Source organism: Mizuhopecten yessoensis, unplaced genomic scaffold (genome assembly GCF_002113885.1).
Source record: "Mizuhopecten yessoensis strain PY_sf001 unplaced genomic scaffold, ASM211388v2 scaffold9431, whole genome shotgun sequence".
NCBI lineage: Eukaryota > Metazoa > Mollusca > Bivalvia > Pectinida > Pectinidae > Mizuhopecten > Mizuhopecten yessoensis.
Window position 1 is genome coordinate 643,287 of NW_018408044.1, and position 14,783 is coordinate 658,069.

Consider the following 14,783-nt stretch of genomic DNA (forward strand, 5'->3'; position numbering starts at 1 on the left):
TTAAATTGACAGGTTTAACTTTTATTCATAATTGAGCAAATATTTAGTTATGGGATTATTACTATCACATGACCAACGACTTTTAAATGCAACCAAATAAATCGAACAGTGTAAGTTTGAAATGTTTAGCATTTACCAAATTAAATTAATTTGCCCCATTCTCCATATCTATTTCACAATTGATGTTGTGCTACCTAAATTTAAATATGTATACGAGTTACTGCCCCTTGTCAATGTTTACCTTACTTTGACCTGGGTGACCCTGTCTGAAGGCCCAACTCCCTCAGACTGATCCCATCTGTTTTATTGAGGAAATAAAAACAATTTGTACACGTTCATACTGTAATAACGCTGACCTACAATTGTTGATAAAAGTCGAAACCAACAACTAAACACAAATAAGTATTAAACTAACTCTACCAAGGCCAAATTTACTGATAGTGAAACAGGAAGTCCCCCTATGGAGCCCTGCACGATATAAAATGCGGTACGGCTATATACTATCTGAAATATTACTCGGACGGTCCGAAGTCCACAGTGTGAAGGGTAGAGACTGAAGCTACAAAAATGGTGGACTACGTGGAACTCACAAAGGAGACGCTTGTCATGCTGTTTTCTCTGGTGTTCTACTGGCTGAAGGCAATAGTGCAAGCAATTTTGCCAACCAGACTGCAGGCTAAGGACATCTCTGGCGAGACAGTACTGGTGACGGGAGCAGGTACGACCCAAACAACAATTACCCAACTTTTATATCAACAAGTAAAAAAATAACGGTACAGGTGGTGTTACATTATACCCCAAGTCAGACTCTAACTCTCTGTATTGTTTAAGAAGGGGGCGTGTCTTTTCAAACTGGTCATGAACTTTTTTGCATGTTTTATAATAAGCAGCATATATATTTAAACCCAGCATACAATATACATATGTAACGACTCAAATATCAGGTATATATTGTTTTGTTATCTGTGTATACCACGTGCACCTGCATAAGGTATTGATTTCACTTGTGCTACCTGTGTAACACCTGTAGTAAGTATTGATTTCACTTATGTAACACCTGTGTCGGTATTGTGCTGTTACTGTACATGCACAGGTACTAGCCTCGTCTGTCAATACACCTTGACAGACAGATGTACATGTGTAACACCTATGGTTGGTATTTATAGATACCTGTGTCAGGTATTGTACATGTGTTGATACCTGTGTAACACCTGTGGCAGGTATTAAGATACATGTACCTATGTTATACATGAGTCTGATCATGATATTGTGCTGTTACCTGTGTAACACCTGTGTGTTTAGATACCAGTGTTCCACTTGTAACACCTATATAAAAAATTAAAAGGTGTTATACAGGTATCTAAACTCCCTACACGTTTAGATACATAAGTCTAGATACCTGTATAACACCTTTTTATTTTTTCATTTTTTCTATCTCAACAACTTTGACTTACAATGGCCATGTATACACACATATATATATATTTAGTACGTACATCACATGATAATTACTAGGATAGCTATTGGATAACTACCCTTGCTCTATTTGGTATAGTTAGCATCCGCCCTTGACGACGGGAACTATACCTGGAGACGGGCACTATACCTTTTTTTTTGACCGCTGAGACTGCGGGAAAAGTAGCGTGACGCCAAGAGTTGCGCTCCTTCTCCTAGGGGGCGCTGTACATATTCTACTTTCAGTTCATTGTTGTCGTCTGCCAAAATGGCTTCGAGATTCGGGACCGGGAATGCCGATTGCTTTGCAGAGGCTCAGCAATGTATGAAAACGAAGCAGGCGACACAATTTGCAGTCACAGTTAGTACAGTCATGTGATGTACTAAATCTATTATGACCCTTTCCCTCGGGAACAGTTCTCTTATAGTGTTGTCTGGGGAGGTATAGTGCCCTCGCCTAACGGCTCAGGCACTATACCTCCCCAGACAACACTATAAGAGAACAGTTCCCTCGGGAAAGGGCCATAATAGAATAATATATATGTCATATACATGGATTTCATGTACAGTATTTTAAGCATGCATTTAGACACCTAGCCTGTGTAACATCTATGTAAAGTGTTGTGTTGTTACTATGTAACATCTGTGTAAAGTGTTCAGATACCTGTGTAACACCTGTGTAAGGTGTTTAGATACCTGTGTAACACCTGTGTAAGGTGTTTAGTTGTTACTATGTAACATCTGTGTAAAGTGTTCAGATACCTGTGTAACACCTGTTTAAGGTGTTAAGATACCTGTGTAACATTGATATCTGTGTAAAGTGTTCAGATACCTGTGTAACACCTGTGTAAGGTGTTTAGATACCTGTGTAACATCTGTGTAAAGTGTTCAGATACCTGTGTAACACCTGTGTAAGGTGTTTAGATACCTGTGTAACATTGATATCTGTGTAAAGTGTTCAGATACCTGTGTAACACCTGTGTAAGGTGTTAAGATACCTGTGTAACATCTGTGTAAAGTGTTCAGATACCTGTGTAACACCTGTGTAAGGTGTTTAGATACCTGTGTAACATCTGTGTAAAGTGTTCAGATACCTGTGTAACACCTGTGTAAGGTGTTAAGATACCTGTGTAACATCTGTGTAAAGTGTTCAGATACCTGTGTAACACCTGTGTAAGGTGTTTAGATACCTGTGTAACATCTGTGTAAGGTGTTTAGATACCTGTGTAACACCTGTGTAAGGTGTTTAGATACCTGTGTAACACCTGTGTAAGGTGTTTAGATACCTGTGTAACACCTGTGTAAGGTGTTTAGATACCTGTGTAACACCTGTGTAAGGTGTTTAGATACCTGTGTAACACCTGTGTAAGGTGTTTAGATACCTGTGTAACACCTGTGTAAGGTGTTTAGATACCTGTGTAACACCTGTGTAAGGTGTTAAGATACCTCTGTAACCCTTGTGTAAGGTGTTTAGATACATGTGTAACACCTTTGTAAGGTGTTAAGATACCTGTGTAACATTGATATCTGTGTAAAGTGTTCAGATACCTGTGTAACACCTGTGTAAGGTGTTTAGATACCTGTGTAACATCTGTGTAAAGTGTTCAGATACCTGTGTAACACCTGTGTAAGGTGTTTAGATACCTGTGTAACATCTGTGTAAAGTGTTCAGATACCTGTGTAACACCTGTGTAAGGTGTTTAGATACCTGTGTAACATCTGTGTAAAGTGTTCAGATACCTGTGTAACACCTGTGTAAGGTGTTTAGATACCTGTGTAACATTGATATCTGTGTAAAGTGTTCAGATACCTGTGTAACACCTGTGTAAGGTGTTAAGATACCTGTGTAACATCGGTGTAAGGTGTTTAGATACCTGTGTAACATCTGTGTAAAGTGTTCAGATACCTGTGTAACACCTGTGTAAAGTGTTCAGATACCTGTGTAACACCTGTGTAAAGTGTTCAGATACCTGTGTAACACCTGTGTAAAGTGTTCAGATACCTGTGTAACACCTGTGTAAGGGGTTTAGATACCTGTGTAACACCTGTGTAAAGTGTTCAGATACCTGTGTAACACCTGTGTAAGGTGTTTAGATACCTGTGTAACATCTGTGTAAAGTGTCCAGATACCTGTGTAACATCTGTGTAAGGTGTTTAGATACCTGTGTAACACCTGTGTAAGGTGTTAAGATACCTGTGTAACCCTTGTGTAAGGTGTTAAGATACCTGTGTAACATCTGTGCAAAGTGTTAAGATACCTGTGTAACACCTGTGTAAGGCGTTTAGATACCTGTATAACACCTAATCAAATGAACCAATTTAATGGGGGGGGGGGGTATCTATTGAAACATAATGAGTTCAGAATCAGTCCATTTTTCATGTGTGGCTGTAAATAAATGTGGAATCGCAATTTGAAATGGCATTGAAAAATTCACAACATTCTAATTTGGGCTTGGTAAGTCCATATATATTCTGTCCTTACCCTGGGCTGGTATACCTGTGTATTGTAACACCCTTGTGTCAGACAGCAGATACACAGGTGAAACCAAGCTGTATCAGTATCACACACGCTGTCCTCTTGTTATGTGGTGTGTACCGTGTGTACCGTGTGTACCGTGTGTATCTATGTTATAACTGATACATGTAAGTCAATTGCAACTGAGTTAAGGTAATAAAGAACTTGAATTTCCTTATCCATATCTGTACAATTTATCTCAAGTGGTTTGTGTCAAGAGCCTGTGTATATTTAATACATGATTTGCTGTAGCACTAGAGGAGCGAATCGGGAAAGTACTTAAAGGTGTCAAATGCCCTGGGAAACATATTTGATATAAATCCTAACATAATATTTTATTGAGCCCCATTCCCAGTGAGAAATATTTTTTTCAAAATTTTCCAAATAAAAAAAANCGCTGATGACACGTCACCATTCACTACAGTTGGCCACAAAAGCAGGTTTATCTGTAGGGCATCAATTTTGAAACTACATCTCTACTGAAATTTAGTGGTGGATTTCAGTGTTATATATATGATTCATAGATGATGAAGATAAGATTTTGTGGAATAGACAACATAGTTTTGTAAAATCATTCTTAGGTGATGAGTATCAGCTATAGAACTTATACTCAACAACAAGCTGACGGTCTTAGGGACGTGAGGGCTGCACATAGAGCAAAAGCCAAAATGTTCACATAACATCTCTGAAAGTGTCCGTCAGATTTTGATGAAACTTGGATGTAGTAAATTATCAGCCTACAGGGAGTCACATATTGCAAAAAAATATATATGATACACTGTAAATCATGTTGAAATTTGACCCCAATCGGAATTCAAAGTTGGCCTTTCAGCTTCAACACAAATGAATGAATACTAGATAAAGATTCGCAAAACTGAGCAAAAAGATGAAAAAAATGGGACTAAACTTATCCCNTTGTTTTGCAAGATGGGCCCAACGGACATACTATATTTTCGATAACAAATATTCAACACATTAATTGATTTTAAGCTAAAATCCAAGAGACGCCTCTCGTCAGAAAAATATTTATACAAGAAATATTGCATTGCAATGACTCAACACTGAGGGATACGTCAGAGCGTTAGTGCAGGTTTAACTTTTATTCATAATTGAGCAAATATTTAGTTATGGGATTATTACTATCACATGACCAACGACTTTTAAATGCAACCAAATAAATCAAACAGTTTAAGTTTGAAATGGTTAGCATTTACCAAATTAAATTAATTTGCCCCATTCTCCATATCTATTTCCCAATTGATGTTGGTAAGTCCATATATATTCTGTCCTTACCCTGGGCTGGTATACCTGTGTATTGTAACACCCTTGTGTCAGACAGCAGATACACAGGTAAACCAAGCTGTATCACACGCTGTCATCTTGTTATGTGGTGTGTACGTATACCGTGTGTATCATGTTGTATGTTGTCTTTCTGTATATATGTTATAACTGATACATGTAAGTCAATTGCAACTGACTTAAAGTAATAAAGAACTTGAATTTCCTTATCCATATCTGTACAATTTATCTCAAGTGGTTTGTGTCAAGAGTCTGTGTATATTTAATACATGATTTGGTGTAGCACTAGAGGAGCCAATCGGGAAAGTACTTAAAGGTGTCAAATGCCCTGGGAAACATATTTGATATAAATCCTAACATAATATTTTATTGAGCCCCATTCCCAGTGAGAAATATTTTTTTCAAAATTTTCCAAATAAAAAAAAAAAAAATGAATTTTTCGCTAAGACTTCTGTTAATCAAAGGGATTGTCCCCCTAAGACTTCTGTTAATCAAAGGGATCGTCCCCCTAAGACTTCTGTTAATCAAAGGGATCGTCCCCCTAAGACTTCTGTTAATTAAAGGGATCGTCCCCCTGAGATTCATAGAAGGAAACAACTTCTGGACAACATTATTCACTTGGTGATGTCTGTAGGATGTTTTAGACAAGTCCTGGACATCTTTTTAAATTTTGAAGAGTCCTGTTAGTAAGAGGTATAGTACGTGGCTGGCATGGGTCCAAAATAATTGACGAGTCCCACATGATATCTGGAGTCCCAAACATTTCTGATTTCTTGAGAATTTAATTTGATCAAACTTCCATGAAATCATTCTTAAATAAAGAGGCTCATTGTAAGACTAGAGAGGCTAGTACAGGATAAGGCTTGGGGGCAGAGCCAAACATTAACGTTATGTAAAACTGTTCTGCTGTCATTGGCTCTAGAGGCAGGGCTAGTTCACCAAGCTACGACCAGTTATAATTGGGTCAATGTACACACAGTCATGCATTACACCTCGTCCTGGGACTATCCATGTCTGGCCTATACAATTTGATGGTCATTTAATTACCTTTAGCAATTCAATGTTTGGTGACCATGAAAACCAGGTGAAATTTTATGATGGGTATCAGTTTGAGTGGCCTTTTGCTACAATGGACAGTTGACCACTTATTTTAGTGGTATTGATATAGTAATTTCTGTTGGAAGGTGGGTGGGGGGGGGGGGAAAGGGACCGCTGATGACATGTCACCATTCACTACAGTTGGCCACACATGCAGGTTTATCTGTAGGGCATCAATTTTTTTGAGACTACATCTCTATTGAAATTTAGTGGTGGATTTCAGTGTTATATGATTCATAGATGATGAAGATAAGATTTTGTGGAATAGACAACACCTTTGTAAAATCATTCTTAGGTGATGAGTATCAGCTATAGAACTTATACTCAACAACAAGCTGACGGTCTTAGGGACGTGAGGGCTGCACATAGAGCAAAAGCCAAAATGTTCACATAACATCTCTGAAAGTGTTCGTCAGATTTTGATGAAACTTGGATGTAGTAAATTATCAGCCTATAGGGAGTCACATATTGCAAAAAAGATATTGCAGCGTCACCTATGAATTTTCACATGGATTTTGACCAATATTTTAATATAATCCAAAGGGCATGACATAATTAAATATTACCCGAAGGAGTACTGTATAAAGGAAACAGCATATAAACAAAATCGCATGTTAGCTGCAAAATTAAGACCTGGCGAAAGTTGATTTTATTGGCAAAGGGCGCAAGTTTGACTGGGCGATAATTTCCATGTATACATTCATTACAGTGACAAGAAACATAAACATGTATATTATATATAAACTTTATTTATTTTACAACAATTATGAAACAAGTTATTTCAACTTGTATTAATCACTCTTGTTGGCCCGGATGTTAGCGCGTGGGGGCCTTAGTGTGGGAGGAAAACCGGAGTACCCGGAGAAAACCCACGTGGTCGGGCAGGTGACCCCAACCTTTTCACAGCCAATCGGGGAATCGAACCCCGGCCGCCTTAGTGAAAGGCAAGTGCGCTTTCATTCTACTGCAATACCCGACCACCCATGAACATGTATATTATAATACGTACTGTACATAAACCAACTGTCTAAATCTGACATCCTTTATAAATTCTATATCTTTGTTCTTTTAACAGGAAGTGGTATCGGCAGATTGATGTCCGTGCGATTTGCAGAGTTAGGATGTCGTATGGTTTTATGGGATATTGATGCAAAGGGGAATGAGGAAACAGCTCGCCAGTGTAAGGGTGTCGGGGCGTCAGCTAGAACGTACACTGTGGACCTCTGTAAGCGGGACGACATCTACAGAGTGGCAGGCCAGGTTTGTCTTAATTACCTATGTATTTATACTGTAAGGTTTGTGATAAATCAAACTGTCATTATCGAACAATAATAATATAGACTGTATATTGAGAAATTTAATGCTGTTTATTTTCGTCTTTTTTTGCCCTCCGCAATGAAGGCAAATTTATTATTACAGCAAACAGTAGTCAGCGATGAAATAAACAAATATAAACATGATAATCAAATGTGAAAGGCGCAATAAATATTGGGCCAAAACTGATTTTATTGGCGTAGGGCGAAAATTTAACTGGGTGTTTCCAGGAATACAGTTCACATACTGGCTTACTTTTTGAAATTTCCATTAAGGATATTCTGCATGTTCAAAATTAAAACATAAATAAAATGTGTGTATATACCCCCTATAGAGCCAAAACAACCCTTTAAAATGACATATTTTGAGTTTTCCTTCAGGTGAAATCATCAGATCTTGGAATATAGGAATAGTTTAGCAAATTCACCAGGTGACAATTCAAAATTTAACCCTTTCACCCCTATGTAACTTAAGTGAACTCTACCATGCATTAATCTAGATGTGACCATAATGGTCTACAGTACGTGGTGAAAGGGTTAAGGGTCCAAAATTGGGAGTCTCCCTCCTAAATATGGAGAGTTGGCAAGTATGCAGTACATCAGTACCAATGTTATATACAGTTACATAAAATGGATGCAATACAGAGTTACATCATGTACAGTTTATAAACAGTTCTTGCATTGATCACAACGCACCTTTAATTATCTAAAGAATCAATGAAATCAGTTATGGATATTAAGTCTTAAAATGACAACTTCCGTACAAATTACAAAACAAGACATACATGTAATCAAGACACAAATATCTTGAAAAAAAATATTTCATATATATATATAAATCAGAAAAATATCCAAAGCCCTTGTGATGGTTAAATATAAAAAACAAATGACAGGAGTTTCTTAGTACCTCCCTAGCGCTTTCACCTCTTTAGAGGTCCATCAAGGGAACAGTTTATATATGTTGACAGGACGACAACAATTTTGTGTGGTTGTCCTGTCAATATAAATAACCGGTATATATAGAGAATCTGTCATCAGTTTCCCTTCATATTAGATTCATGATACAGGTTCTGGATTTTTCATGTTTACGAGCCTCTAGCGAGCAAATATGAAAAATCCAAAAGGAGTATCATAAATCTAATATGAAGGGAAAAGAATGTCAGATTCTTTTCATCATATAAAACAAAGTAAACTGTATAATTTTGGTCTGAAACGAATATACTGCACTTGAGCGCCTCTGAAACGATGAAAATTGCGTCTGCTTCACAATGACATGACATCACATTGATTGTTCCTATTCGATTGTGACGTCATTTCTGGAATGATATTACACACGTTACATAAACATACTTTATTTGATGGCTTTATTACACTGCATAACACAGTATTCATACGATAAATGCAAATATGTTGTGATACAAACTTAATAGTATCTCAGTTATTTATGGGTTAACATCCGTTATCCTGATACTTACATGGGTTTCAACCAACTTAATGTATCTTGATATACTGCATTGTTACAACCATCTTTTGGCGCGGTTATCATTTCAGGTGAAGCAGGATATTGGTGATGTTGATATCCTAGTGAACAATGCAGGGATTGTCACTGGTAGAAAGTTCCTCAAAATATCGGACGACATGATCCAGAAAACGTTTGAGGTCAACACACTAGCTCATTTTTGGGTAAGTGCTAACATTTACTGAATTGTTTTAATTGTGCAATAAAAGTGTTACTGTTTTAAGAACAGGGTTATGAAAAACATTCACAATCGAAAGTTTTAAGCTATTTTAATGTAGGGAACTTTACTTTGCTGAAGGTAAATTCATGTTACTAGAAAACCACTTACAGAAAGTAAGGATGGTTGGGAGAGGATGCAGATAGTGCACTCGACTTTCACATGGACGGCTGGTGTTTGATGCCCCTATTGACATGAAAAGGTATTTGGTCACCTGCCCGACCATTTTGATTCACTGTGGATACTCCATCTGCTGATCACTTTCATCCGGGCCAACAAGAGTGATGAAAATAACTTGAAAAACTTGTTTCATAATTGTTGTAAAATAAAGAAGTTTTGTATAAACATGTATAAACTTTCTTTATTTTACATTAGTTATGATAATTCTATGTTTACTTATCACTCTTAAGCTTCTTAGCCCTTATGTTAGCAGGCAGGGGGTCTAATGTGGAAAGAAACTGAAGTACCCAGAAAAACACCTTTTTACGCTCGATCAGGGAATCGAACCCCGGCCGACTTGGTGAAAGGCAAGTCATTGCACCACCCAACCACCCAACCACCCAATAAAGTATATACAATAACTTGACTTTATCAAAGAATATGACCAGGAATTAAAAGGTTCTGCATTTAATTCCTGGTCATATCATTCATAAATGATGAAAAAGTGGACATGTCATCTCTCCCTTCTTCAGCGAAGTAAACTCTGACTGCGTATAAATTAGCATATACGCAATGAAAAAAGGCTTTGCGGATTTATATCTGTTTCAAATATGGCGCCGTTCATGCTTCAGCGCGATAACTATTCGATGACAGCCATTGTTTGGTCCCTTCAACATCTAGATACACTGACTAAATTCATATTCCATGGTTGCACATTCAAAATTCAATATGGAGTGTAATATATATATATAAATGTACATGCCAAACATGTTTCAAACTAAAAAAATAAATAAATTCAGATGTGCAAAGCATTTCTACCTGTGATGATGGATCGTAACCATGGACACATTGTGAACGTAGCCAGTTCTGCGGGTCTGCTGGGAGTGAATGGTCTCTGTGACTACTGTGCCAGTAAATTTGGAGCCGTCGGCTTCGACGAGTCTCTCAGGTTTGAATTGGAAATGCTGGGAAAAGATGGCGTCCACACCACAGTTGTCTGCCCTTTCTATATTTCCACGGGCATGTTTGAAGGCTGTAAGACAAGGTAACTGGAGTCTTTATATTCTTTCAATTTTTCAAACCTTTATCAATAATTTGCAGACTGAATTGATAAATTGTAGCAATTTATAATATTTCATAGTTAAATTAATACAGTAAAAGCAGAAATCTTTGCAGTGTGGAAATTATCACAGACTTCTTGTTCAGTGAATTAAAATGGTACAAAAATATCCACACATATACATATTTACAGATAATGTAGATTGTAATTATACCTTGTATTTTTTTGTTTTTGTTTTTTCAATATTTCATAATGTCTCTACCAATATATCAATTATTATTGTGTGTTATTTTGTAGAGTTTGACTATACATTGTGATCTCAAGATATATTTAATTACTGATTAAGAGAAATAGAAGTATCAAAACTGTTTGCTGTTTTTCTAGAGTTCCGTGGTTGCTGCCAATCCTCAAACCCGGAGAAGCTTCCAACAGGATTGTAGACGCTGTCCTCTGTAACCAGAAAGTAATCATACTGCCGCGCGCCCTCTACTTCTTTATGGCACTGAAAGGGTAATGTACAGTACCAATTCATGTAATATTTATAGCTTGTTTATATATAGTGTGGTGTATAGTTGGAAACTGATAAGTAATAGAAGGGTCAAAAATGAATCTGATAGTCAAAGAAAGACACTCTCGACTGATGATGGACATACAAAACAGTAAATGTTACTGTAAATGTGAATTCGGTCCAAATTCACTCATCTTAAGTACTTCAAAATACTCCAAATATCTACTTATACTGACACATGTACATCCATACTTACCAACCCGAAGAAAATGTTTAGAAATAAACTGACACAGCTTGGCAAGCTATAGAAGTTAATAATAATTTGTTTATGCTCTAGAGCAGACTAAACGTCTGGTTATAGAAACTCTGGAAAGCTTCTGAACTGACCAAATCGCAAAATATACTTTCAGCTCTAGACTACAAATTTTCCCCATTTTACGTAACACATTTTTGTACCTGCCTTTGAAGTGATCTGCCTATTATGGGTGTGGAGTTTGTATAAGTCAAAAAAGACAAATCATCTAGAGTAATCGTCGTTTATTTATACTTAATAGTCTCCGATTGTTTTCTACAGGATCATTCCCACAAAAGTGCTGTCAATATTGTGTCGGTACTTTGGTGCCTCCAACTCAATGGACGACTTCAAAGGGCGCAGCGAGAAACGAGATTAGACAGCGGGGGTAAATAGGATTTTGTGGACATCATGTTACTTAAACCAAATACCATTTTTTTAACTATCATTTAGCACTGACTTTCACTGTTATAAGAAATGAATCTACTCTGAGAGTATAAACAGACCAAACTGTGTATCTGATCTTGTCAGTTGAATATTGTTTACCCCCTGTTGTTACATCATTATTTACATTAACTCATTCACCCCTGGAATTTCATTATCAACTATTCCAACCTTTGAACTGGAAGAGCTGGTACAGTAATAGTATGAAAATTATACTTTGTTGTCACTTTTGCTGATTTTACCAATCAAAACACTGATTACAAACTATCATGAGAAAAATAACCAATCAGAAAGCTTGACATTAAATAAGTTGCCCAAATGTTAAAAGCCTGGTTAGCTTAATTATACACAGGCCCCCCCAAGGCTGCTTGTGGCTGAATCTGTGATTTGTACTGTATATTGCATTGTGAATATTTTTTTTCACAGTTTGGATCGTTTAGTGAAATCCAGATAATCTAGAGGTAAATATATTTAAAGATTATTATGGAACTGTTTTTCCAGATTTGACTATGGTCCTAGAGTATTGCACCTTATATAACTCAGTAATATTATTGGTAGCCTAGCTTTCTCTTCATGCAGTATCAATGACTCAGTAATATTATCGGTAGCCTAGCTTTCTCTTCATGCAGTATTAATAACTCAGTAATATTATCGGTAGCCTGGCTTTCTCTTCATGCAGTATTAATGAAACAGTAATATTATCGGTAGCCTAACTTTCTCTTCAAATCGGTAGCCTAGCTTTCTCTTCATGCAGTATTAATGACTCAGTAATATTATCGGTAGCCTAGCTTTCTCTTCATGCAATATTAATGACTCAGTAATATTATCGGTAGCCTAGCTTTCTCTTTATGCAGTATCAATGACTGGGTAATATTATCGGTAGCCTAGCTTTCTTTTCGTGCAGTATTAATGACTCAGTAATATTATCGGTAGCCTAGCTTTCTCTTCATGCAGTATTAATGACTCAGTAATATTTTCGGTAGCCTAGCTTTCTCTTCGTGCAGTATTAATGACTCAGTAATATTATAGGTAGCCTAGCTTTCTCTTCATGCAGTATTAATGACTCAGTAATATTATAGGTAGCCTAGCTTTCTCTTCATGCAGTATTAATGACTCAGTAATATTATCGGTAGCCTAGCTTTCTCTTCATGCAGTATTAATGAAATGAAAACATTACCTTTTTATTGTAAACATTTTTGTTTTATTGAAAGAAAAAAAATCTTAAAAAAAATCTTGCTTTTCTTGCTTTCCACAAAACTGCCTTTGACATCAGATTATCACATACCTGGTTCCTATCTCCTTCATCCTTCATCTCATTCCACTGATATCTAAATATGTATGCTTAGATTCCTGGATAGCTCTCCTTAATTTCGTCTATGAATCTCTGTTGCAGATGACAGAAATAAACTTTGAAGTGAAACCTGAACCAATACACCAAGTTCTGCAAATATCGGACACCATATTTTGATGATTAAGCCAGGAGTGGACCATATATATATCACCGAGGGCTGATATGGATAGGAGATTTAATACACGGGCAGTCTATATACATGTAGTCAGTTTAAATATGATTTATTACGTATGCAATTTATGTGATATTTAACAAAGTGTATGATAATACAATGTAATATACGTTGTGTGTGATTAATAATATACGTTGTGTGTGATTAATTTACTTTGTTATGTTGTCAGCATGTTCAGGGATACTAGATAAAAATATTATTGTATTTAAGTTGATTAGTGAATATTTTGTAATAATGACATGCTGCATCAATGATATCAAACTTAAATCAAAACCTTCGGGAAGTAGAGATGTAAATTTTGAAATCCTGAGGCCAATTTTTGATGCCAAAACCTTTAGGTTGGTATGTCTGTGCTATGTTGTCTGTGCTTGACCTTTAACCTGACACATTTCCCCTCCCCTCTGCTAAAAACCCAACGTAGTTATTGAATTATAACCAAATATGAATGTTATTTACCAAGTTTTGTTAGATATTTGCAGCTATTTCTGATTTGAAAAATGCATGATTAAAATATTTGAATACCATAAATGCATTGAAAGAGAGAACTTGCGATAAACCCCGTAAGAGTAGGTTTATTTACTTCAAAAATTAGCTTTGAGACCTTAGTTTGAAAAGAAAAACATGCAGGGGACAGTGTGGATACCTGTAACAGTTATTTCACCTGTAGGATTGACCAAACATTTGTTTTTGCTGGAACAATAAAAAGTCATTAGAAATGTATTATTATTAACTGTTAGGTATGACAAAAATTGATCTATTCTGTTTGACGTGTGTTTAGACTCTACATATTCAAGGACATTGTTTTATCTCGCTGCTCAAGGAAAAACTCATGGGAACAGTAATAAATACTCAAACAACATTGTCATTTAAATATAAGAAAACACTACTTTACTCAAATAATAATTGATATCTGGTACAGTCTCCCACAAGATGCTATTTCATCTTGTAACGTATTTGACTTTGAGAAAAACTTTTAACAAATTCTTGAAAGATCTTTCATTTGAAGTATGATCATACAGTGTCTTGTGTATAGGCTTATTTTATGTTTACCACAATGTATTTCCAACTGTATTGTTGTGGATATAGAGGCAGCAATGCCTGTGTTCACTAATATCATATTTAAAATATATTTGACTGCTGCAATACGTGGCTACATGGCAAATAGAGGGTATACATTTTGTGTCAACGTTATTATTAGGATGGGTATAAATGTTCACCTTTCTTTCAACCCTATGTTACTATAGTAGACTCTACCATGCATTGATCTGGATGAGTCCATTATGGTCTACAGTGGTGAAAGGGTTAAGAGGCGATATATTCCGTCTTTGCGTATTGCAGCGTTATCTTCTCTTGGGAGCAGGGATTGATTGTTATGTCATTG

General features: G+C 36.4%; 1 protein-coding gene across 1 annotated transcript; it reads left to right on the forward strand.

Moving 5' to 3' along the window:
• The first annotated feature begins 271 nt into the window (after window positions 1–271).
• Window positions 272–14,111, forward strand: LOC110458121 (epidermal retinol dehydrogenase 2-like). Its single transcript, XM_021509704.1, has 8 exons — window positions 272–718; window positions 7,443–7,627; window positions 9,232–9,363; window positions 10,376–10,620; window positions 11,020–11,145; window positions 11,718–11,823; window positions 12,306–12,340; window positions 13,273–14,111. The coding sequence occupies exons 1-6, from the start codon at window positions 568–570 to the stop codon at window positions 11,812–11,814; spliced, it is 936 nt and encodes a 311-aa protein (XP_021365379.1). The 5' UTR covers window positions 272–567; the 3' UTR covers window positions 11,815–11,823; window positions 12,306–12,340; window positions 13,273–14,111.
• Window positions 14,112–14,783: the final 672 nt, after the last annotated feature.